Genomic DNA, 27,693 nt, shown 5'->3' with positions numbered 1-27,693 from the left:
GGTTTGGTTTTATATCTCTACTTATCCAGGTATCAATTAACACTTCTCTGATGGCTCCGGGGGGAAGAGCTGTGGGTCCAGGAGTATAATGAAAGTTTCTTTAACAGAAGAGCCAGCCAAAAGGCTATTTTGAGTGGCCAGAGGGTCTCCTGGGAAATAACTCATCCTAAAGAGAGGTTCAGAGCTTTGGTCCAAGGACATTGTTTCTGAGGTTCAGAAAATGTTACCCAGTCTCCAGTTCTCCTGTCCGAGTTCTAGGAAGATGGAATTGCAGGAAAGGCTGAAATAGCCCTGACAACTCTAAGGCATCAGGGTGAGAGACAGGACTATGCCTCTCTTTACAAGGTGTGCTACATTGTTCTACAGGACCGTTCTTCACCTCTCCCTATGCTCATGCCCTTTGCTGTATGCATTTGTAGTTCCTCTCACTACAGGGGCAGAGAATATTTTCCTATCCCTTGACTTTGCGTCTGGCTGTGTGACTTGCTGTGGCCAACAGAATAAGGCTTAATACCAGTGCACCAGTTCTAAGCCTGGGCTTTAAGAGTCATTGCACATTTCTGCTTGCCCTCTGGCACCTTTGCCATGCTGTGAAAAGATATGCTTAGGTAGCCCACTGGTTCCAGGGGAACAATGAAAGATGTATCAAGCAGAGCCAAACTATATTACCAAGCCTAGAACCCAACTTCTGCTGAACCCACATGTGTGAAAAGTCAGCTAAGAGCCAACTGAATCCAGCCTGGACCACCCAACCCTCAACTGACCTGCAGATCCATGAAAATAAATGATCGCTGTTTACAGCATCATTGTGTTCTGGGGTGATTTGTTATGTAACATTTTCTATGACAATAACTAGTGGTGCATATGGGGGTCTGGACCTTGGCCACCATGCTAGTTGTTCTAGCATTATTAACTGCTGGGCCCACAAACCATAACTGGTTTTGACCACACTTCTGAAAGGCCAGGTTGGGGCAATAGAGGCAGCTTTAGCCACAAAGTGCTTTACTGGGCCCTGAATTTTACATCTTAATATACATAAGCATAATTCGATAAAGATGGATTTGACCATCTACTATGTAGCATAAGTATTGCAACTCTCTGAACTTAATCTTTACCCTTGGAGCAAGCAAACATTTTCCCACCACATGAAGTTTTCTATGATCCAAAATAAATTTCCAGCATTTACAATCTGCCTCAAGATAAAATGAATCCCTATATTTTTGTTTCTTGTTACTTTTTCTCTAAAATACTTTTTGGAAGATCTACTTAAAATGAAAATTAATGAGCTGATATTTTATGAACTTTCTTTAGAATGGTTTCTCTAATAATCCCAGCAGGTCCTTCTTCCTAATGTTAAACAATTCCGATATTCACTCTAGGAGTTTTAAGTAATTTTCTAAGCTTGGCAAAACATGTGGTACTTTAATCTACTACTCTTGCCCCAAGTAAAAGTCATGCTAATTAATATTTAAGTGGTCTGGAGGAGTATTTGTGTCTGTGTGTATGTGTGTGTCTTACATTACTCTCCACAATAAACTCAAATAGAAGAAAAGCAATCTTTATTCTTTGATCAATAAAAGATACTTTATCGAAGATGGCAGCCGAGTAACAGCTTCCTTGCATCTGGGCACCGTGAGTCTGGGGATATAGGACTCCAGGCATCTCTGGCTGGTGGGATCTGCCTATCATCACCCCTGAGAGGATACAGGGAGTCAGTGAGAGACTTCTGGACCCCAAGAGGAGGACTAAAACAGTGGAAAACCGGCAAGTGGTCGCGTGTGTTCAATCCGTCTAAACCCGCCCACAACTGTAAGTTCAGTAGCAGCAAGACTGCAAACCAGAAAGGCCTTACCTGTGAACTGTTTTGGTGTCTTTGGACTTGGCACTCAGCTGAACTGCCTTGGGGAGAGCCTGAGCAGGAGTGCGGAGAACTTTGGCCTTTGTCTAGGGCCCCAGTCTGAGCCGCTGAGCCAGATGGAGCTAACAGCGTTTGGCTCTGGGTCACAGGCAGACATTGTGAGCCATCTGCCCCGGCAAGCTCCGCCCTCAGGGTCGCAGAGCTGGAATTGGGTGGGAGCTGGTAACCCAGTGACCAAGTAGCCTAAGGGCGGGGTCTGAGCTGCCTTGCAGCCCTAACCCTCGGGGGCAGAGGGAGACCAGTTTTGACACACAGGGTAAGTGGATAGCCACTTCAGCAGTGATTCCAGCGACAAGTACTTCCCTGAGAAAGCTTCTGCTCAGTAAGTGAACAAGTTCAAAGTACCTTTTAAGTGGGCTAAAGAAAGATTTAGGGTGTCTACCTGCTGGGGTCTGAGAAACTAGCAGCCTCCAGTCGTATCAGAACTGTGATTAACATCTCATACCCCAGAAGACCACGTGTTGCCCAGACAATATTCAATAACATATACATACTGCTTTGTTTTTGGCTGTGGTTTTTTTTTGTTTGTTTTTGGTTTGGTTGTTTTTTTTGTTTATTTTGATATTGTGGATTGTTGTTTTGTTTTTTAAGTTCCACCTTTTCCATACAGATCCTTTTTCTTTCTCAATTTTTCTAGTTTAATTATAATTTCCCATTGCTGCCTATTTCAATAATTAGAACTTCATTTTTCTTAGTGTTTCAACTGCTATTATTTGGTTTTTCCAGCCAATTTTATCCCATAAAGTTTTCTGTTTGCTTGTTTTGGTTTGATTTATAGCATTTTTGTCTTTCCTCTCTACTTGGTGGAGGTGGGGTACTGTGTCTGATCAGGTTAGCAAAGAGCTGCTGACCTCAAGGGAACCACCCAACTGGGCACCCCCAGAAGGTGGTTTTTTTTTTTTAAGGTTGTATCAAAGTACCCTATTGTACACCTATATGGCTCTGTCTCCCTCTTTCTGTGCCTCTCTTCTTTTTGTCAATATTCCTTTTACCCACCCCCTCTCCTTTCTCTATTTTTCTTTTTTTTTCCTTATCACTCGGTCCTCCTTTCTATCATCCCTTTTTTGCTCTTCAACCTTCTCACCCTTCTGGTCCTGTAACCCTTAGTCCACAGGCACGAGAGCTTAAAGAGCAAGAGGAAGTGAAAGGAAAATTAGAGCAAGGAAACAGATAAAAGAAATCACCCATGAGGAAGAATCAGCAGAAAACTCCAGGCAACATGAAGAACCAGTCCAGAACAACCCCGCCAAGGGACCATGAGGTAGCTACTGCAGAGGATTCCACCTATACAGAAATGTTAGGAATGACAGAAAGGGAATTTAGAATACACATGTTGAAAACAATGAAAGAAATGATGGAAACAATGAAGGAAACTGCTAATAAAGTGGAAAATAACCAAAAGGAAATCCAAAAACAGAATCAAATAAGAGATGAACGATATGAAGAATATAAAAAGGATATAGCAGAGCTGAAGGAAATGAAACAGTCAATCAGGGAACTTAAAGATGCAATGGAAAGTATCAGCAACAGGTTAGACCATGCAGAAGAAAGAATTTCAGAGGTAGAAGACAAAGTTTTTGAGATAACTCAGATAGTAAAAGAGGCAGAAAAGAAGAGAGAGAAAGCAGAACGTTCACTGTCAGAATTATGGGACTTTATGAAGCGTTCCAACATACGAGTTATAGGAATTCCAGAAGGGGAAGAAGAATGCCCCAGAGGAATGGAAGCCATACTAGAGAATATTATAAAAGAAAATTTCCCAAATATCACCAAAGATTCTGACACACTGCTTTCAGAGGGATATCGGACCCCAGGTCGCCTCAACTCTAACCGAGCTTCTCCAAGACACATTGTGATGAACCTGTCCAAAGTCAAGACAAAAGAAAAGATTCTGCAAGCTGCCAGGAGTAAGCGCCAGTTGACCTACAGGGGCAAAACCATCAGAGTGACCACAGACTTCTCTAACGAAACTTTCCAAGCAAGAAGACAATGGTCATCTACGTTTAATCTACTTAAACAGAACAATTTCCAGCCCAGAATTCTGTACCCTGCTAAGCTAAGCTTCAAAATTGATGGAGAAATCAAATCATTTACGGATATACAAACATTGAGGAAATTCGCCACAACAAGACCAGCTCTACAGAAAATACTTCAACCTGTTCTGCACACTGACCACCACAATGGATCAGCAGCAAAGTAAGAACTCAGAAATTAAAGGACAGAACCTAACCTCCACACTGATGCAAAAGATAAAACTAAGCAATGGACTCTCACAAAATAAGACAAATAGAATACTACCACACTTATCAATTATCTCAAGAAATGTTAATGGCTTGAATTCCCCACTGAAGAGACATAGATTGGCTGACTGGATTAAAAAACACAAGCCATCCATTTGTTGTCTGCAAGAAAAACACCTGGCTTCAAAAGACAAATTAAAGCTCCGAGTCAAGGGTTGGAAGACAATTTTTCAGGCAAATGGAATTCAGAAGAAAAGAGGAGTTGCAACCTTATTTTCAGATACATGTGGATTTAAAGCAACTAAAGTCAAAAAAGACAAAGATGGTCACTTTATATTGGTCAAGGGAAAAATACAACAAGAAGACGTTTCAATTCTAAATATCTATGCACCCAATTTAAATGCTCCCAGATTCTTGAAACAGACCTTACTCAGTCTGAGCAATATGATATCTGATAATACCATAATAACAGGGGACCTTAACACTCCTCTTACAGAGCTGGACAGATCCTCTAAACAGAAATTAAACAAGGATATAAGAGACTTAAATGAGACCCTAGAACAACTGTGCTTCATAGACGCATATAGAACACTCCATCCCAAAGATAAACAATATACATTCTTCTCATCACCCCATGGAACATTCTCCAAAATTGATCATATCCTGGGACACAAAACAATTATCAACAGAATCAAAAGAATTGAAATTTTACCTTGTATCTTCTCAGACCATAAGGCACTAAAGGTGGAACTCAACTCTAACAAAAATGCTCGACCCCACACAAAGGCATGGAAACTAAACAATCTTCTGTTGAATAACAGATGGGTGAAGGAAGAAATAAAACAGGAAATCATTAACTTCCTTGAGCATAACAACAATGAAGACACAAGCTACCAAAACCTGTGGGATACTGCAAAAGCAGTTTTGAGAGGAAAATTCATCACTTTAGATGCCTGCATTAGAAAAACAGAAAGAGAGCACATCAACAATCTCACAAGAGATCTTATGGAATTGGAAAAAGAAGAACAATCTAAGCCTAAACTCAGTAGAAGAAAAGAAATATCCAAAATCAAATCAGAGATCAATGAAATTGAAAACAAAAGAATCATTCAGAACATTAATGAAACAAGGAGTTGGTTTTTTGAAAAAATAAATAAAATAGATAAACCATTGGCCAGACTAACGAGGAATAGAAAAGTAAAATCTCTAGTAACCTCAATCAGAAATGATAAAGGGGAAATAACAACTGATCCCACAGAGATACAAGAGATCATCTTGGAATACTACCAGAAACTCTATGCCCAGAAATTTGACAATGTGAAAGAAATGGATCAATATTTGGAATCACACCCTCTCCCTAGACTCAGCCAGGAAGAAATAGAGCTCCTGAACAGACCAATTTCAAGCACTGAGATCAAAGAAACAATAAAAAATCTTCCAACCAAAAAATGCCCTGGTCCAGATGGCTTCACACCACAATTCTATCAAACCTTCAAGGAAGAGCTTATTCCTGTACTGCGGAAATTATTCCAAAAAATTGAGGAAGAAGGAATCTTCCCCAACACATTCTATGAAGCAAACATCACTCTGATACCAAAACCAGGAAAAGACCCAAACAAAAAGGAGAATTTCAGACCAATCTCACTCATGAACATAGACGCAAAAATTCTCAACAAAATCCTAGCCAATAGATTACAGTTTATCATCAAAAAAGTCATTCATCATGATCAAGTAGGCTTCATCCCAGGGATGCAAGGCTGGTTTAACATACGCAAGTCTATAAACGTTATCCACCATAATAACAGAGGCAAAAATAAAGATCACATGATCCGCTCAATAGATGCAGAAAAAGCATTTGATAAAATCCAGCATCCTTTTCTAATTAGAACACTGAAGAGTATAGGCATAGGTGGCACATTTCTAAAACTGATTGAAGCTATCTATGACAAACCCACAGCCAATATTTTACTGAATGGAGTAAAACTCAAAGCTTTTCCTCTTAGAACTGGAACCAGACAAGGTTGTCCTCTGTCACCTTTACTGTTCAACATAATGCTGGAAATTCTAGCCAATACAATTAGGCAAGACAAGGAAATCAAGGGAATCCAAATGGGAGCAGAGGAGGTCAAACTCTCCCTCTTTGCTGACGACATGATCTGATACTTAGAGAACCCCAAAGACTCAACCATAAGACTCCTAGAAGTCATCAAAAAATACAGTAATGTTTCAGGATATAAAATCAATGTCCACAAGTCAGTAGCCTTTGTGTACACCAATAACAGTCAAGATGAGAAGCTAATTAAGGACACAACTCCCTTCACCATAGTCTCAAAGAAAATGAAATACCTAGGAATATACCTAGCGAAGGAGGTGAAGGACCTCTATAAAGAAAACTATGAAATCCTCAGAAAGGAAATAGCAGAGGATATTAACAAATGGAAGAACATACCATGCTCATGGATGGGAAGAATCAACATTGTTAAAATGTCTATACTTCCCAAAGCAATCTACCTATTCAATGCCATTCCTATCAAAATACCAACATCGTACTTTCAAGATTTGGAAAAAATGATTCTGCGTTTTGTATGGAACCGGAAAAAACCCCGTATAGCTAAGGCAGTTCTGTGTAACAAAAATAAAGCTGGGGGCATCAGCATACCAGATTTTAGTCTGTACTACAAAGCCATAGTGCTCAAGACAGCATGGTACTGGCACAAAAACAGAGACATAGACACTTGGAATCGAATTGAAAACCAAGAAATGAAACTAACATTTTACAACCACCTAATCTTTGATAAACCAAACAAGAACATACCTTGGGGGAAAGACTCCCTATTCAATAAATGGTGTTGGGAGAACTGGATATCCACATGTAAAAGACTGAAACTGGACCCACACCTTTCCCCACTCACAAAAATTGATTCAAGATGGATAAAGGACTTAAACTTAAGGCATGAAACAATAAAAATCCTCCAAGAAAGCATAGGAAAAACACTGGAAGATATTGGCCTGGGGAAAGACTTCATGAAGAAGACTGCCATGGCAATTGCAACAACAACAAAAATAAACAAATGGGACTTCATTAAACTGAAAAGCTTCTGTACAGCTAAGGAGACAATAACCAAAGCAAAGAGACAACCTACACAATGGGAAAGGATATTTGCATATTTTCAATCAGACAAAAGCTTGATAACTAGGATCTATAGAGAACTCAAATTAATCCACATGAAAAAAGCCAACAATCCCATATATCAATGGGCAAGAGACATGAATAGAACTTTCTCTAAAGAGGACAGACGAATGGCTAACAAACACATGAAAAAATGTTCATCATCTCTATATATTAGAGAAATGCAAATCAAAACAACCCTGAGATATCATCTAACCCCAGTGAGAATGGCCCACATCACAAAATCTCAAAACTGCAGATGCTGGCGTGGATGTGGAGAGAAGGGAACACTTTTACACTGCTGGTGGGACTGCAAACTAGTACAACCTTTCTGGAAGGAAGTATGGAGAAACCTCAAAGCACTCAAGCTAGACCTCCCATTCGATCCTGCAATCCCATTACTGGGCATCTACCCAGAAGGAAAGAAATCCTTTTATCATAAGGACACTTGTACTAGACTGTTTATTGCAGCTCAATTTACAATCGCCAAAATGTGGAAACAGCCTAAATGCCCACCAACCCAGGAATGGATTAACAAGCTGTGGTATATGTATACCATGGAATACTATTCAGCCATTAAAAAAAATGGAGACTTTACATCCTTCCTATTAACCTGGATGGACGTGGAAGACATTATTCTTAGTAAAGCATCACAAGAATGGAGAAGCATGAATCCTATGTACTCAATTTTGATATGAGGACAATTAATGACAATTATGGTTATGGGGGGGGAAACAGAAAGAGGGAAGGAGGGAGGTGGGTGGGGCCTTGGTGTGTGTCACACTTTATGGGGGCAAGACATGATTGCAAGAGGGACTTTAACAATTGCAATCAGTGTAACCTGGCTTATTGTACCCTCAATGAATCCCCAATAATAAAAAAATAATAATAAAAAAAAGATACTTTATCATCATCAAAAATAAAAATATCTTAGTGTAGTCACTGGTTCATGATAAGAATTTTTTTTTTTTTTTTTTTTGGAGACAGAGTCTCCCTCTGTCACCCTCGGTGAAGTGCTATGGCATCACAGCTCATGACAACGACAAACTCTTGGGCTTAAGCGATTCTCTTGCCTCAGCCTCCCAAGTAGCTGGGACTACAGGTGCCCACAATGCCCGGCTATTTTTTTGTTGAGCTGTCATTGTTATTTAGCAAGCCCGGGACGGGTTCAAATCCACCAGCCTCAGTGTATGTGGCTGGCACCCTACTTACTGAGCTACGGGTGCCGAGCCAGGACTTAACTCTTATACTTGCCAGTAAGGGACACATTATGGCATTTTGGAAAATAATCATTAAAACTGATGACTGACCGGGCAAGGTGGCTCAGGCCTATAATCCTAGCACTCTGGGAGGCCGAAGCAGGTGAATTACCTATGCTCATGGGTTCGAGACCAGCCTGAGCAAGAGCAAGACCCTGTCTCTAAAAATAGCCAGATGTTGTGGCAGGTGCCTACAGTCCCAGCTACTTGGGAGGCTGAGGCAAGAGGATAGCTTGAGCCCAAGAGTTTGAGGTTGCTGTGAACTATGATACGTGGGCACTCGACCAAGAGTGACAAAGCGAGAACTCTGTCTCTATGTCTTAAAACAAAAACAAAACAACACACACACAAAAAAACAAACCTGATGACTTTTTAAGATATGCAATAAATCTTATGAAGGGGTTTCTGGCCCCAAGGCTAAATAAAACAATCTTTCAGAAGGGAGTGTTTTGAAAGGAAACCATTCTCTATTATGTGGCTAACTGATTCAGGACCAGCATCTTCATCCTAAAAGAAATCTAAAATAAAAGATTGGCAAAGAGGAAACAGAAGGCTCCCGTATGGTTCACCTTTAGCCTTGAGGGATTCGTGTGGTACAGGAGGAAACCCTGAAACAATAAAGAGACTGTCTGCTCACTTGGATCAGGACAGACTGCCGCTCTCCTTCACCCTGTCCTGCCACGGAAACTTCACTCGTTAAAGCAGACACCAGTATTAAGTGGTTGGCTCAGTGGGAGGAGATAAAAAGAACCTTTATAGGTTGAATCACATGAAATTGTCCCAAAGGTCAAATATTGGCAAGTTCATATACTTCAACTTAATATAATAAGTAAAAATAAAACAGCTTCCCCTACACAAATACTCAACAGAAATTAGAAATATAAGCTAAATTGGGAGACAGGAGTTGCAAACAAAACCAAACCCAAACTATCTCTCCAAAATAGCAGCGGTTATTAAAATTATTTTATAATATACACTGTTTTAAAAGCACATAATAAATAGCATTGTAATCCATCAACACTGTACCTTCCTCAGTGGTGAAATCTGCACATTCAGGTTTGGGACCTACAGTCAAGAAAAACAAGTTTCTCAGAAAAATGCTGTGAAAGGAACATCGACATACCTGGAGAGCAACAGTTTACCCCGAAGCTGCAGGTCAGCTGCACAATCCTCCGAGCGGCAATTCCTTTCAAAAACAGTCTGTGAAAGAGATGGTTGGAAGAGAATTTATTAACAAATGAGCAAATAGCAGCCAGTTCCCTTCATTCTTCCCCCAAGCCTTTCAACCCCTCTACTCCCACCAGCCCCACCCCATGGTGAGGGGTCCTCCTCAAGGCTCCAAGGAAGCCCACGTCAACAGTAGTCTTGATTTTATGAGCACATTCCATATTCGACGCACTTCCCAGTCTATCCAAGTGCTTCTTCAAGTAGTTTTTTTCAAAAGGATACACAGTAGGTGTCCTTTCTGTCTTTGCTTATCTGAGAAGCTCTTAGATGAAAAATAATCCCACTGAATAAAGAATTCTTAGATTTTAGTCTGATCATTTCCCACTGTGCGCTGTCTTGGGGAGGTAGAAAATTTATATCTGAGATAGGTTCTGCCTCAGCAATGGGACTGTACTGAATTTTTAGAAACAAAGACAAAAGTCAAAGGCAATTAGGCTGTTAGGCTAAGGGTACCACCACTGAACAGAAAGGATTATTTTTAGTATCTTTAGTATCCTATTAGTATCTTAATAGGAACAGATGCCTTTTTTCTTTTCTTTTTTTTTTTTATTGTTGGGGATTCATTGAGGGTACAATAAGCCAGTTACACTGATTGCAATTGTTAGGTAAAGTCCCTCTTGCAATCATGTCTTGCCCCCATAAAGTGTGACACACACTAAGGCCCCACCCTCCTCCCTCCATCCCTCTTTCTGATGCCTTTTTTCTAACCAAGATGGGGCCTCAATGGTCAAAGCCCCACCTGGTGGTAGGGCCTGATGCTTGGTGTACAAAAACCAAGCTATTTCCAGAGAGCTTGCCAGATGTGCCTGAAGTTGGGCATATCTCTGGGCGTTGGTCCGGATATCAGGAGCATCATTTAGAAGGGGTTAGAGCTTCCTTCTCTTAGTCCTATATAGAGGGCTTGTTAGTCTTCCCCTCAATCTGGTCTGAACCCCTCTAGAATTTTGGATTTATGTTGGCAGCCTCCCTAAGTTCCAGTGGACAGAAACCCTTCACTATCATTAGATGGCTTTGATCATCTTGGTAGGATTTGGAGAGAAGAGTCTGTTGCTACTTTTTAGGTGTAATTTATTTATTATTAAACTTCCTCATTGTCATTGCTCATGTTTTTTAAGTTTTTTCCCTCTCCCAAAACACAGGTGATTTCAGGTGATTTGTTCCACTCCCACAAAATAAGGTCAGGCAGCATCTCAGAGCACCAGCGTGGGCTCCAACAAACTTGTTGGCCAACAGACAGTCTAGACTCAACCAGACAGAGTAATTTTGCCTGTGGAAATTCATATTCTTGTGCCACATTTCCAAAAGAATAAAGTGTTCCAGCCAACATTCCCTTCTTTGATTATGGGGGAAAGTAACATGGACGTCTTGGGCAAAAAGAGGAACTTCCCATGTTCTTTTGGACATTACTGGGGTCAAGGAGAGAGCCAAATTTCCAAGAGATTTCAATATAAGACATTTGTTCTTTATTTGCTATCTCAGCCTAGAAGAAAACAGGATGAAGTGGGTGGCGGGACTGCATGAATGTTTTAGGTGAGATGACAGGAGGGCTTTATGAGATTTAGGAACAGAGGGAAAACTCCAAAGATAGTTCCCTATCAAGCTAACACAACTTGAACTTGGAAGTCTGTCACTGACACAGCCACTCCCAAGACCTCATACCTAACTTTGTGTTAGAGATTTCACATTTTTCTCTTCAAGACCTCCCTCCCCAAATTGTATAAGCTTTAGGCTCCATGAAACCCAGATTGGCCCCTGGGGTGCAATTCCCTGCTCACATGTGCCTTTGTCATCTTACAGGCAAGAGAAAGAACTGACATCATGTGGGATGCAAGGGTAGAGGTGGGGTGGGAAGCAGTGAAAACTTAAGAACAGGATGTGACGTAAATCCATCCTGCAACATGCAGGCTGCGAGATCTGGTCCTTGCCCTCCTCACCTCTGCTGCCCTGGCTCTCTTGCACCAGATATCCCTCGGACTGGCCTTATAACTCTCAGCCCAGGGCCTCCCCACAAGCTGATCCCCAAATTCCTCCACCTGTTTTACCCAGTAAATGTCCTCTCATCCTTCAACAAGCAAATCAAGACTATATCCTTGCGTCCCTCAGAAGCTCAGGCTCCTGTGGTTAAGTTCTTACAGTTCTGTGTATTTTTCCTTCTACTGCTCATCTCAATTATAACTATTCAATTTCATTATTACATGTTTAATGTTAGTTTTCCCTGCCAATATTATGCTCCAAGAAGATGGGAACAGAGAGGCTGTATTGGTCTTGTTCACTTCTGTGCCTGTCCTAAGGGCCTGGCACACAGTTACCACTCTGTTGACACTGAAGGACCCCACGGTGCCCTGAGAGGTGGGGTAATCACTCAATGGTGGATGTCCAAGCACAGGGCCACTGCTAGCTCACTATTCATCAATGCCAAAGCTGTGCCTTCCCATCCCAATGAAGTCACTGTCCCCCAGCCATGTGAGATGTAAAGCCTCCCAGTGAGGCATTAGATGCTTTATAAATGCTCATTCTCTTTGTTGACTTTCTCTTGATCTTATTTCTGTCTCTTGAAACTGCCTTCTCTAGCAGTTAAATCCTCCAATGCTGCTGAATTTCCATCCAATAAAGACAACCACTGAGTCTGCCCCCTATATACACGTGTGTGAGTGTGTGTATGGTATGTATATATACACATAATTATATGAATGCTTACACTAACTAGCTAAAATTAAGCACAAACTATCATAAAAAGATAATACAATTCCCATAAAAATTCCAACATAAGTTTTCACAGATCTAGAAAAAATGAATCTAAACTTAATATGAAACCAAAAAAGACTCTGAATAGCCAAAGCAATCCTAAGCAAAAAAAAAAAAATTTGGAGGTATCATATTCCCTGACTTCAACTTATACTACAAGGCTACAGTAACCAAAACATCATGGTATTGGTATAAAGGTAGACATACAGATCAATGGAACAGAGTAGAGAACCAGAAACAAAGCCATACAGCTACAAACAACAGAGTTTTGACAAAATAGACAAAAAACATATACTGGGGAAAAGATGCCCTATTTGATAAATGGTGCTGGGAAAACTATAGCCATATGCAGAATAATGAAACTAGATCCCTATCTCTTCCCATATACAAAAACTAATTCAAGATATATGAAAGACTTGAATGTAAGATCTGAAACCATAAGAACTCTAGAGCGGTAGTTCTCAACCTTCCTAGTGCTGTGAGCCTTTAATAAAGTTCCTCATGTTGTGGTGACCCCCAACCATAAAATTATTTTTGTTGCCACTTCATGAAGGATATACGTGTGTGTGTGTGTGTGTGTGTGTGTGTGTATGGGTCATAATTAGGTGTAATGGACACATAAAACTAAGAAGTGGGGAGGGTGAGAGGAGGGTGAGGGATAAAAATCTACCTATTAGGTACTATATACTATTCTGGTAACAGCTACACTGACAGCCCTAATTTCAGCATGATACAATTCATCCATGTAACAGAAAACACTTGTTCCCCCTAAATTTGGGGAGGGAAAAAGACAACACACTACCCAAGCATCAGGAAATCAAAAGTCAAACCCTAGTTTAACTATGTTGCATTAAGAAAATTTACTTTTCTTCCTTCTAGGACTCAATTTCCTGATTTGTAAAATGATTAGCATTTAGCCAGAGGTGGAAGTCTATAGCTATTATAGTCTTTCTGTTTTAGGTTCTGTGCATCACTGTTTACACCACAAATTTGAGTGACAACTACAATGTGAATGAGTGAATAACACGAGGCTTCCCAGTTAATAGTGAAATAAGGAGATAAGGGAGACAGAGTCAATAAGAATTTACTTTGGGGTAGGTGACTGTATTTTTCAAGAATCAATGCAACAATATGTTCATCACACTCCTTACAAGGTGACTTTGACACTCTTCCCATGGAGAGGCAGGGTTTGACACTCCTTCTCCTGGACCTAGGATGGATTTGTGGCTGCAGTGGAAGTGATGCTATGTGATTCCCGAGGGTAAGTCATAAAAAGCAATAGAGCTTACTCCTAGTTCTCTGGAGGCATTTGTTCTTGGAACTGAGCCACTCTGCAGCAAGGAAACCCAAATTTTCCATGGAGAAGCACATGTGGAGAGAAACTGACAGCCACATCAACTTACAGACATATGAGTGAGTCATCACGAAAGTGGGACCCTCAGTGGGGTCCTCCAGCCTCACTGAGCTGCCCCAGCTGATAGACACCATGTGGAGATGAGAGGAGCTATCTTGACCAAGCTCTGCCAAATTACAAACTCACAAATTCACAAGCAGTTTTCTCATTTTCTTGCTGTTATTGATGTCTAGTTTCATTCCATTGTGGTTGGAAGAAATACTTGGTATGATTCTGATTTTCTTAAATTTGTTAAGATTTGTTTTGTAAACTAACATATGATCTATCCTGGAGAATGTTCCATATACACTTGAGAAAAATATGTATTCTTCTGCTATTGGTTGGAAAGTTTTGTGTATATCTGCTGGTCTATTTGGTCTATGGCATGGTTTAAGTCTGCTGCTCTTTACTGATTTTCTATTTAGATGTTTCATCCATTATTGAAAATGGAGTATTGAAATCTCCTATTACTGTATTGCTATTAATTCGTTTTTCAAATTTGTCAGTATTTGTTTTACATACTTAGGTTCTCCAATGTTGGGTGCGTATGTGTTTATAATCGTTATATTTTTCTGAATTGAACCTTCTATCATTATGTAATGACCTTCTGTGTCTCCAGAGACAGCTTTTGACTTGAAGTTTATTTTGTCTGTTATGACTATAAGCCACTCCTGCTTTCTTTAGTTGGCATTTGCATGAAATATCTTTTTCTATCCTATGTGTGCCTTGAATCTAATGTGAGCTTTTTGTAGACAGCATATAGTTTGATCTTTTTTTTTTTGTTTGTTTGTTTTTTTTAGCCAATTTACATTTAAAGTAAGTTTTGAGGGATTTTTTTATCTTTTTTTTTTTTCTCTTTTGAGATAGGGTCTTGCTTTGTCACCAAAGCTGAAGTGCAGTATGGTACTTTGAACATAGCTTATTGCAGCCCCAAACTGGCCTCTAGTCATCCTCCTGCCTCAGCTGCCCAAAATACTGAGATTATAGCTTCATGTCACTACACCTGGCCTAATATAGTATTAGTAGGAAAGGATCTATTATTGCCTGGAAGAAGCCTTTCCAATAAATGCAGATAGATCATTTTGTTAACTGTTTTCTATTTCTCTTATAATTCTTTGTTCCTCTTTTACATCCTTGCTGTTTTCTTTTGTGTTTCATTTTCTTTGTAGTTGCCAGGGGGGTTATACAAAATATCTTATAATGGTCTATTATAATTTGCTAACAATTTCAATTTACTTGCGTAAAAGAACTCCCTAGTTTTCTTTCTCCTCCTGTCACATTACTGCTATCCTAATTTACAACTATTTATATTATGTATTCATCAACATAATTTAGTTATTGTTGTTATTAATACTTTTAACTATTGTAGAATTTAAAGCAATTTACCTACCACCTTTATAGTAATATACTTTTCCATTTTTATCTATATATTTACTTTTACCAAAAGGGGTCCCACTTTATTATGTTCTCTTGTCACTGTTCAGCATTCTTTCATTTCAACTTGAATTCCCTATAGCATTTCTTATAAAGTAAGTCTAATGGTGATAAACTCCCTCAGCTTTTATTTATCTGAAAAAGTCTTTATCTTCTCTTCATTTTTGAAAGCCAGGTTTTCTGGGTATAGTATTCTTGATTGACAGTTTTTGAAATTTCAGCAGTTTGGTTATATCATTTTAGTCCCTTTTGAACTGCGAGGCTTCTGCTGAAAAATTCATAACACTAATCAACAGGGAAATGCAAATCAAAACCACAATGAGGTATCATTTCATACCTGTTAGAATGACTATCATCAAAAAGACAAGATAACAAGTGTTAGCAAGGACATGAAGAACAGGGAACCCTTGTAGACTATTGGTGGGAATGTAAATTGGTACAGCCATTATGGAAAAGAGTACAGAAATTCCTCAAAAAATCAAAAATAGAACCATAAGACCCAGAAATCCCATTTTATTTTGAAAATAAGATGAATACCTCATAGAGATATCTGCATTCTCATATTCAATGCAGCATTATTCACAATGGCCAAGATATGGAAACAACTGAATGTTTGTTGACAGATGAACACAAAGAATTTATAGTAGTATATACATAATGGAATATTATTCAAACTTTAAAAAGAAGATCCTTCTATTTTTGAGATGAATGAAACTGGAGGACATTATTCTAAGTGAAATAAGCCAGACATAAAAAGAATATCAGTATATGATCCCACTTATTGTGGAATCTAAAAAAATTAAATATATATAAACAGTAAATGGAACCCTGGTGGTTACTAGGGGCAAGGGGCAGGGAATGGGGAGGTTGAACTTATAAAAGATGAATGAGTCCAGAGATCTCACGTGCAGAATAATGACTATAGTTAATAATACTGTATTATATACTGGAAATTTGTCAAGAAAGTAGATTTCAAGCATTCTTGCTACCAAAAATTAAAAAATGATAACTGTATGAAATGAATATGTTGGTTTTCTTTACTATAGTAATCATTTCACTATGTATATATATCAAAACCTCATGGGGTGTACCTTAAATGTATACAATTAAAAAAGAAACAATTAAATTCACAAATGAATGACTGTTATTTTAAATTACAAATCTCAAAGTTTGTCATATAGCAGTGGAGTATCAGAATACTTAGCCAACCGAATGGCCTTCCAATTTGGGCAACCTTGTAACAAAAATGGCCTACACAATTCAAGCCCTAGCAAAGCCCTGGCTTAGGCAAGACCCTCTATAGGCTGAGAATGCAGTTGTTTCATAGGTAAAAAAGCAAGTCACCAGGAAATCCCAAAACACTGAGGTTGAAACTCCAGAGTTCCTGTACTGTGGAAAACTGGCCTAGTGACTCTGGGCAAGTGGCAAACTCATCTCCTGAGGAACTGAAAGGCATCTCTGTGGGGCAGCAGGTGGGCAGACTGAAGCCTCAGAGCACAAGATGACAACACAGTGTCCACAGGAGTAAAAACTACTCCTCCTTTGTACAAAGTATAAAGCGTACAGGGTCCCCATGAAACCAATGAGCCAAACTCCTGATTTTCCTCTTAGGAAACAATCCTAACAGCTCTAACTTAGGTTTCTAAAAACCTCTGTCTGCTTTCACCCATATCCCCTTAAGTCCAAACACAAGCTTGGCTGCTGGAATCAGACAAACCCAAACTCAGCTTGGAAGCAGTTTCTCCCACCTCCCTCCAGGCTCCACCTGCTAGTTGGCAAAAGCCCCATCTATTTATTTCTCTGGCAGAAGCCTTTCCAGTAAATGCAGACAGACCTAAAAAGCCATCATCACTTACTCCTGCCTTATTAAAGGAGGTTAAAACCTGTTTCTCAGGAGACAGCTCTTTCCTGCCCAGGCTTCAGAGAGCTGAGGATTGGACACTCAGTGGCCTCCTCAGCTCCTAGACATAATTTGTCTGCTAGCTCCTTCCTCGCCCTGATCTTCACTTCATGTTTCCCTGGAGAATGCAGGATTAAATACAAAAACAAAAACAACCTTTCCTCCAGCTTCTCACTAAATCCCTACTGTACTGTTTTTAGAAGAAGACCTACAAATGTTTTCCAAAAAAGGTCAGAGAATATATTCTCTGGGCTTCTAGACTATCTGGTCTCAGACACACTGCCCACCTCTGCTGCTGTGGTGAGAGCAGCCACCGGCAACAGTGCAGGAGTGGGCGCGGAGGTGAAATCCAGTAAAACTTCATGTGCAAAAAACATAGGCAGCTGATTTGGCCCATGGGCTGCAGTTCACTGAATCCTATTCTAAAATGTTTGGCTATTGGTTTCTTCATTCTCTTCAGGCCAGGAAACAAACAGTAACAACAAAACTAATCTAGCTCCAGGTGCATTTCCCTCTGAGCCAGAGGACAGAGTCTGAAGCCAGCTGTGCTGCTGTGCTTTCCTCATGATGCCATGGCTACCAGAGCCAGGGTAGCCTTGGGGACATGATTTGGGGCTGGCAGCTCAGTGGCTACTCCTGGCTGAGGGTCATTTCAGAGAAGGTATCATCTAGGTGATCAGGCCTTCGGGGAGTCCATTTTTCCTACTTAAATCTATGCCAGAAAATTCTCCCTTCTGATCTCATGGAAAGTAGAATTCTCAGTCTATCCCAGCTGTCGTGTGCAGACAAGGGTTAGTTTTTTAGACTTGGTCATATTTGCTTTACAAAAAAATACAATTATTGACCTGGGTTGGACACTGTTTATAGAGTTTCTATGGTAACCAAATCCCATGCTGAAGCCTAAGTAAAGTAAGACAATTGGACTGGGTGGGAATATATGCTTTTTAAATCCCACCCAAAGGGGACCAAGCAAGAAGGCTATTTTAAGCTAAAATGAGCAGTACATTTCCTTATATACAATACGACCTCACAGAGGGTCTCTGCCTTTACGATGCAACATTCTGCCTGGACAAAGGAGTGATATTCTGAACCTGTGTCCCTCTCAGGGACTTTAACAAAGTTAAAGTTCCATATAACTTTCCAGAGGCCCCCAGCCATGTAATTCATGTCTGAACCCCAGCACCTAGCACAGTACTCAAACGTTTTTGTATAAGGCTAAGATCTGAGTGTAAGAGGTTTCTCCCTCCCAATTCTGTTTCAATGGGCTCTTTGTCCAGAATTCAAAGCTGTCCTTCATGTGATACATTCAAAGAGCACAAGGCTGGTCCAGGGATTCCATGTCCATTTTGTCCTTGGTCCAAATGAAGGAAGGAAAAAGTTTGCCTAGTGTTTAAAATCAGGCCATACAGACATAGTTGCTTTCCAAAGACTATCACATCCTGAAGAATAAATGAAAGACAAATGCTTCATAAAATTAAAGCTAAAAATTCCTGCTGCCTCGGGGTCTATATAAATTGGTCTTTCAGACTTTAAAATCGTGGGAGGAAAAACAACCCTGTTGGTCTCCCTCTAAACACATACATGGCACCAATTTTGCTGCATGCCCCTGTGGAAAAACTAGAAGTGATAAGTTCCATTGTCTTGGGCGTCCTTTGGTTTATTCCAGGGCTCTGCAGCATGTAAAATGGTCTCCTCTGCCTACGGGCATTATTTGGGTGATCCAGTTCAACCTCTGTGATGACGGAGTGGGGCTGACTTCCCAGCAAGGCCCTGCCTGGACGCCCAGCGCAGTGTCCTTCCCCCTGTTGACTGGGTGGTCTTTTATGGGCCACATTTCATATCCCTCTACAACCCTAATTTTAATATCAGCTATAAATTCCCTTCTAGGGAACTTCTGCCTCTGTAGAAGGGCTAGAAAAGGTTCTCATTGGTATTCCCCTTGAAATCTTTTATATTCCATTTATGTTTTAATTTTTTAAAAAGTTGTTGTTAATTAATCAAAAGAAGAGGCATAAACAGAATCAGTGAGATCAAATAAAGGGGCTAGTGCTGTCAGAAAGAAGGCAGCAGCATGCTTGCTGTGTTTCTAAAAGCTGCTAAGCCAGATGTGAGCAGGCAATTGGGAGAAAGATGGCCTTGAAACTGGAGAAGGACTCAGCAAGGCTTCTCCCCATCTATCTGCAAAAACATCCCCCAAATAAGGCCACAGGTGTAACTGCAAAGAACAAGTGCCTTTATATGGTTTCCTAAATCTCTTAGAAGATACAAAAAGAGGAGCTGATGTCACTCTGGGAGACCAAAGCAAGAGTGTCACTGGAGGTCAGGAGTTCAAAACCAGCCTGAGCAAGATTGAGACCCTGTTTCTACTAAAACTAGAAAAATTAGCTAGGTGCTATGGTGGGTGCCTATAGTCCTAGCTACTCAGAACGCTGAAGCAGGAGAATTACTTGAACCTAGGAGTTGAGGTTACTGTAAGCTACGCTGACACCATGGCATTCTAGCCTGGAGCAACAGAGTGAGACTTAATCTAAAAAAGGAATGGGGCTGATGTTTCCCCCTCCCCCCATCCAGAAGTTGTCCTCCACTGTAAGTGCTTGCACACCCTTCACCCCCACATGCTGTCAGGCAAGATTTTCAATAAGACAAAACAATATAGAAAAAAACCTGACAATCTTCAACATTTTGGGAAAAAACATTTTCTTCTGAGAAAAGAGATTTAGAAAACTAGAATACATTTTTTCCACAAGTTGCAAACATAAAACATAATACTCAAGAAGAAATTTTGTAAACTCAATAGGTCACTTTAGATTACAGCCCAGCCTTTGATAGGTAGGAGGCCCTTTGCTCTTGGGATTAACTTGGAGAAGAAGCCTGAGACAAACGGATGTAGCCAGACTTCTTCTCTGGTCAGTGAGAAGGTTGAACTACTTGTATTTTCTCATGCATACTTGAAATTAGACGGTTTCCAGAATGTCTTTTTTGAAAAGTGTATTTACCCAGAGGCTGATGCCTATAATAAAAGTGCTGATCTGGTTGAAACAAGGATGGAAGATAGGAACTTTTTCTTCTAACCCCCCCCCTTCCCTCCAGCTGACCACACTGCCCCCTTGAATCCATGTGTACAATCTGAAATCTCCCAAGTCAAGTGGCCTTGGAAGCCTCTCTGGTTCTGATGTCTGGAATTACTCTTCTCTCTCCTCTTCTTTTCTCTCAATCTCTTAATCTACCATTCCTTCTGCAGAGAAGTTTAAATATGATAATAAGCTGGGTGTCGTGGCTTACACCAGTAGTCCCAACTACTTGGAGGCTAAGGTGGGACAAAGGGTTGAGCCCAGGAGTTCGAGGCTGCAGTGAGCTATGATCATGCCACTGTACTCCAGCTTGTGCAGCAAAGTAAGACCCTATCTCTTAAAAAAAAATGATAACAAAAATAAACCTTGGAGATATAAATAATAGCATGCTAAGTCAGCTGGGCACCTCAGTTTGGAAAGTATTACCTAATGTCCAGGCTGTGCAAACAGTTGAGTTTTCATAATATGAGCTATATTCTTACGCACACAGGCATTGAGGGCCTAGGGTGGGAGGAACAGAGGGTAATAATTTCCAGCACAATGGAAACCCAAAGCTTCAATATAGTCAAAAGATAATATATATTAGAGTAAAATAGGTCACTTTTCACTTATAAGGATAATAATGTGATGATTCTTAAAAAGGCCAATGCCTTTTCTTTCACCAGCCATATTACCTCCATATTGTTTCTTGGAAAAGTAGACTCACAAGCACAAATGTACAGTGGTATAGGTAGGTAGGTCACCATAAATCACACATCATGCTCTCCTGCCCATGAGGAATTCCCAGAGGTTTCCAGGAGCACATGTCTTTTAACTATACATTCTTGCTGAATCTGTCAGTGCAGCAGACAACCTCTGCAGAACAATCTAGCCTGGTGTTTTTTCAGAAGGGCTCTTTCAACTGAGAGAGATTTATTGAGCACCAGTATAGGCCACATACTATGCTGGTATTTGGGATCTACAGAAAATAAGATAAAATAGGCCAGCCATAGTGACTCATGCCTACAATCTCAGCATTTTGGGAGGCCAGATAGGAGGATTACTTGAGGCCAGGAGTTTGACACTAGCCTGGGCAACAAGTAAGACTCCCCCCTTCCACCCCAAAAAATAATTATTATTTAGCTGGGTGTGGTTGTGCATACCAATAGTCCCAGCTACTTTGGAGGCTGAAGAAGAAGGATTGCTCGAGCCCAGGGGTTCCAGACTGTGGTGAACTATGATCATGTCTCTGCACTCTAGCTTGGTGACATAGTGAGACACCTGCCCCTTAAGTATAAATAAATACATAAAATATATTCCCTGCCCTTATTGGGCTTCTATTCAAAAGAGGGTAACATAACAATTAGACAAAATTAACAAACTGGGATAGGCGTCATGAAGAACTCAATAGGTAGCTAAGTCAGGAAATATAAAGTAGTGGGGAGACGGTTCATTCTTCTTCATTTGAATGAAGACTTGGCAATGGGGAAAGCATGGCAAAGAGCTTTATGGAAGTAGTACCAGTGTTCAAATGGCCTGAAGCATGAAAGGGCTTTGTTAAGTCTGAGGGTGGCTGGAGAACAGTATGTAGTTAGAACCAAAGATGTGGAGGCCCCATTGTGCAGGCTCTTGTGGACCTTAGCAATAATGTGGATTTTCTCCTAATGGTGAAGGAAGCCACTGGTAGTGGTGGTAAGTTATGGAGTGAATTGATACTGTCTAGGTGACAAATGATGGCAAGCTGGCCTAGAGAGTGGCAGCAGATATGGAAGAGGGATTCATGTACTATTTGGGCTTGTGGTAGGAGGGCTGGCTCTTATCCCTGGTTATATGGGTCATCCCTATACCTTCCCCCTCTGGGACAGACAAAGAGGCATCTCTAGGCCTGACATGTGAGGGCCAGAAAGTCCTAAAGATCCAGAGACCCACCTGAAGAACCAAGCAGAACCCTTAGAGGGTGCTATTCCCTGCTGCCAGGGAGCCTACCCAGGGGCCAGCAAAGGCTGGACACAGCCTCAGGGAAAAGGAACTGGTTCCATGGAGCATCTGCTTCCCTCAGAGCCAGGATGAGACTCACTTAGCTTCCCAGGAAGGGAAGGGTGGAATCTAGGGTTGCCTCCCCATTTCTGTGCGCCTCACACAATATTCCATATAATCCTACCCCACCCCCACCGAGGGCTAGCAAAGCAGAGGACAGCACCCCCAAGGACAGGTGAGTGAAGAGGGTCTCTAAGAGGTAAGTGCTGTAGACTGGGACCCTGATCTTCTCTCCCTGAAGCCTGTGCTCCCACCCCAGAGACAACAAGGGAACAATGAAGCCTTGGGGTTCTGTGAGGTGTGGGCTGTATGGTGTATGACCATTTTCAATTATTGCGGTAATAAATTACTGTGAATTCAGCAGGTCAAAACAATTTTCTCACAATTCACAAGTCAAAAACTCAGCAGGTTTGGTTTGTTTCTCTGGTCCAGGTTCTACAGGCCACAATCTAGGCAATGGTGGGCCTGGGCTCTTATCTGGAAGCCCAGGAGGAGAATCTCTTTCCAGCTTTGTTCAGGTTGTTGACAGAGCCCAGTTCCATGTAGCTGCAGGACCGACATTCACCCAGAGCCTCTGCCAGCCCTGTAGGGTTAGCCATCTCCTGTCACACTGCAAACTCCATCTCTAAAACCAGCACAGGATGTTTCACATCTCTCTGACCTCCTGCTCCACCTCACCCTGCCTGTCTCCAGCTGAGGAACAAGCACTGCTTTTAAGGGGTTTTAAATGTGATTAGATTGGACCCACTAGGATAATCCAGGCTAACCTCCCTATCTTAAAGACCACAATCTTAATTACACATGTATAGTCCCTTTTGCCATGTAGTGGATTACAATCACAGACTCCAGGAATTGGGGTGTACAAATCTTTGGGGGACTGTTCTGCCTGCAACAGTGAGCAACCTGCAAGCCCAGCCCTAGCCAGGTCTCTCTGGGGACCTCCTGAGGAAGCATGAATACAATTATAATTTTCAAAGCCCCACTCTTTATACAGGGTTTGAAAACAGGGCATCTGTCACAGCTACTGGTACTCAGAAGAGGCTGAAAAGGTAAGGGCCCCTCAGACGACCCACCCAAATACAACACTTTCTTTCCCAGTACACAGACCAGCCAGGGCTCTCCATGATTGCTTCATTTAGTGCCACACACTCTGTGTCAGCAGCTGAGACCACCTAGCAACTAATTATGAGTTAACTCTCAGGGCCTATCAGGCAGAACCTCCAAGATCCCCAGGCCACAGTGACAAGTTTCTAACAGGCCTCCCTAGACTCAGGCAACGCAGTCTTCCTGGAGCACATCTCTCATCTCCTTAAACTCAAAAACATGTCAAGGTCTCCTGTCCCCTACAGAATCAAGTCCAACTCCTTGGCCAGTGAACAGATGGCCTTATATTGTATGACCAACTGTCTAGTCCTGATGGTCAGCCTCTACTCCCTCACTAGACATTCAGTCACATAGGAGACCTTTAGCATCCATGAGGCCCTCCTCCGTCAGGCCCCAAAGCCCTCCATCCCTGAACATCCAAATCCTGCTTCTCCCTAAGTCTCCAGCCAATTCTTCCTGTCTCTATAGCGTATCTCCTTCTCCTCAGCTGGAAGTGGTCTCTGGAGTGAAAATCATACAAATTAATCTGAATCTCACTCTGTAAATTCTCCCTGGATTGTCAGCATTGGTGACAATTCCACTATTCACTCACAGAGCCTAGTACCAAAGCCCTACCTGAGGTCCCATCTTTTACCAAGACGTTCTTCACACAGCGGAGGAAGGTGTGGCCTACTGTCTGCCCTTACACAGTCTCAGCTGACTGCAAAAAACCTCAGGTTCATCCGTAAGCCTTAACATGCATGTAGTCACTGTCCACATGTCATAGTCACTGTCTGTGCAGCTATTCCCTTTGAACTAGACCATCAATGGCAGCAGACCCCAACTCTAAAGGATCATCATGATGTAATCCACCTCTCTGTACAGTCCTGTATACCAACATAGGCTCATTGCCTTTTAGGTGAAGACAGTAAGGCATTTAAAGTTGTTAAACCCTGATGTTATCTGGCAACATGATCTAAAGAGCACTGTTGAGTTTGCTCTTTCCTAGGAAAGAGGTGAGATGCTCTGTGTGGAACTGCTGCATGTACACAGGTTAAAGATCAGCTCTGCCTCCTGGAGCAGGCCTAGCTCTCAGAATCAAACTGAGTCAACATCTGGAGGACACATGGAGGGAGATCATTCAATTAGCTTTTTTTCTTTTTTCATAATCAGGAAAAGGAGAATAAGCAAGAATGGCTCTCCCAGAATTTTTCTCAGGCTTCAGGACAATCTTCCCAATCTAAAAACAATATTTTTCTTTTCTTTTCATTTCAACTAAAGGATCACATAGTTAAAAAAACAATAATAATCCCCTGCCACACATCTCTTCACACTGAGTCCTGCTGTCCAGGGGCAGCACTATTATCTTTGTCTTTCTCTGTTTCTTTTGATGATTATTTGCATCTCTCTAGAAAACGTGCCAATACTCCTATTCCTTGATTTATCAGATCTGGATGTAATCTTACTTTATTCCTTTCCTGATAGACAGGAATTTCTCACTTATCAGTGCCCGCCTCCCCTCTACCTTCCTAATTCTGCCAGGCAAATCATTGCTTTAGCTCCTCTACTGCAGTGGGGCTCACACAGATTGCAGGTCCCACCCCTTGAGTTTCTGATTCAGTGGGTCTGGGATAGGCCCAAGAATTTTCATTTCTCACAAGATCCCAAAAGAGGTTGATACTGGGCGGTGCCTGTGGCTCAGTGTGTAGGGCGCAGGCCCCATATACCGAGGGTGGCAAGTTCAAAGCCAGCCCCGGCCAAACTGCAACAACAACAAAAAAATAGCTGGGCGTTATGGTGGGCGCCTGTAGTCCCAGCTACTCGGGAGGCTGAGGCAAGAGAATCCCTAAGCCCAGGAGCTGGAGGTTGCTGTGAGCTGTGTGACGCCACAGCACTCTACCAAAGGCGATAAAATGAGACTCTTGTCTCTACAAAAAAAAAAAAAAAAGGTTAATACTGCTGGCTCAGGGACCACACTTTAAAAAGCATTGCTCTGGTAATCTCTGTAATTTTTAGTAATGAACAGCTATTTCTCACTTTATCAAGTTTTGGAATATCTGTCAACTCACCAATTTAAAAAATTATTAAGACATTAAAAGAACCCACTTTTACCTCTATATAGGGAAATTTGATGATATTTGCATTTTATACTATCACCAGAGCTCTGATTTGGGGTTGATTTGGGCTTGTAATTACCGAAACCAACAAATAGTGCGAATGTGGCTACATGACCCTTGCCCACAGTTAAGCTAAGACAAGCATAATGATTGGATATCTACATCCTCCTCTACAGCAGCAAAGTCAAAGTCAAAGGATGTTCGATTCTTCTCCTATTTAAGAGAGAATATTTCTACTATCAAGAATCTTCTCTTCCATATTCTCTTGCGCTTGCTCAAAATCCCACATTTTAAGTATTGGTACATTGTGTTTCCATTTTTGTTTGCCTCAAAAATATTTTAAATTTACCTTTTAATTTCTTCATTGAACTACTGTTTGTCCAGCAGCTTGTTATTGAATTTCCCAAAAGTTTCTCCTGTTATTGATTTTTAGTTTCTATACCATCATGGAGAGAACAGATATTTGACATGGTTTCTTTTCTTTTTTTTTCCCCATTCTTTTTTTTTTGTTTTTATTAAATCATAGCTGTGTAAATTAATGCAATCATGGGGCACCATACACTGGTTTTATAGACCGCTTGGCACATTTTCATCACGCTGGTTAACATAGCCTTCCTGGCATTTTCTTATTGTGTTAAGACATTTACATTCTACCTTTACTAAGTTTCACATATACCCTTGTAAGATGCACCGCAGGTGTAATCCCACCAATCACCCTCCCTCTGCACACCTCCTGCCTCCCTCCACCACCTTTCCCACTTTCCCCCATTCTTGGGTTATAACTGGGTAATAGCTTTCATGTGATAGCCATAAATTAGTTTCATAGTAGGGCTCAGTACATTGGATACTTTTTCTTTCATTCTTGAGATACTTTACTAAGAAGAATATGTTCCAGCTCCATCCATGTAAACATGAAAGAGGTAAAGTCAACATCTTTCTTTAAGGCTGCATAATATTCCATGGTGTACATATACCACAATTTATTAATCCATTCGTGGATCGATGGGCACTTGGGCTTTTCCCATGACTTAGCAATTATGAATTGGGCTGCAATAAACATTCTGGTACAAATATCTTTGTTATGATGTGATTTTTGGTCTTCTGGGGATATGCCTAGTAGAGGAATTACAGGATTGAATGGCAAGTCTATTTTTAGATCTCTAAGTGTTCTCCAAACATCTTTCCAAAAGGAATGTATTAATTTGCATTCCCAACAGCAGTGTAGAAGTGTTCCTTTTTCTCCACATCCACACCAACATCTCTGGTCTTGGGATTTTGTGATATAAGCTAATCTTACTGGAGTTAGATGATATCTCAAAGTAGTTTTGATTTGCATTTCTCTGATGATTAAAGATGATGAGCATTTTTTCATATGCCTGTAGGCTATACGCCTGTCTTCTTCAGAGAAGTTTCTCTTCAAGTCCCTTGCCCAGCCTGCAATGGGATCATTTGTTCTTTTCTTGCTTATATGTTTGAGTTCTCTGTGGATTCTGGTTATTAAACCTTTGTCGGAGACATAACCTGCAAATATCTTCTCCCATTCTGAGGGCTGCTTGCTTGTTTTACTTACTGTGTTCTTGGCTGTGCAGAAGAAGCTTTTTAGTTTGATCAGGTCCCAGTAGTGTATTTTTGAAGCTGCTTCAATTGCCTGGGGGGTCCTCCTCATAAAATACTTGCCCAGACTGATTTCTTCAAGGGTTTTCCCTGCACGCTCTTCTAGTATTTTTATAGTTTCATGTCTTAAGTTTAAATCTTTAATCCAGTGAAAGTCTATCTTAGTTAATGGTGAAAGGTGTGGGTCCAGTTTCAGTCTGCTACAGGTTTCCAGCCAGTTCACCCAGCACCATTTGTTAAATAGGGAATCTTTTCCCCACTGAATGTTTTTAATTGGCTTGTCAAAAATCAAATAGCGGTAAGTAGCTGGATTCATCTCTTGGTTCTCTATTCTGTTCCAGACATCTACTTCTCTGTTTTTGTGCCAGGACCATTCTGTTTTGATCACTACTGATTTGTACTATAGTCTGAGGTCTGGTAGTGTGATTCCTCCTGCTTTGTTTTTATTTCTGAGTAATGTCTTGGCTATTCGAGGTTTTTTCTGATTCCATATAAAACAAAGTATTG

General features: G+C 41.0%; 1 protein-coding gene across 4 annotated transcripts in view; it reads right to left on the bottom strand.

Annotated features, from left to right (window-relative positions):
- The window catches only part of ITGA9 (integrin subunit alpha 9), a 458,012-nt gene that overhangs the window by 163,727 nt on the left and 266,592 nt on the right, over positions 1-27,693 (bottom strand). For all 4 annotated transcript variants that reach the window (XM_053599997.1, XM_053599996.1, XM_053599998.1 and 1 more), the window contains one exon: positions 9,710-9,786. In XM_053599997.1, coding sequence (XP_053455972.1) covers positions 9,710-9,786 — 77 coding nt within the window. The remainder of the gene's footprint in view (positions 1-9,709; positions 9,787-27,693) is intronic.

Source organism: Nycticebus coucang, chromosome 8 (assembly GCF_027406575.1).
Source record: "Nycticebus coucang isolate mNycCou1 chromosome 8, mNycCou1.pri, whole genome shotgun sequence".
Lineage (NCBI taxonomy): Eukaryota > Metazoa > Chordata > Mammalia > Primates > Lorisidae > Nycticebus > Nycticebus coucang.
This window is presented reverse-complemented; position numbering and strand designations above follow the sequence as displayed.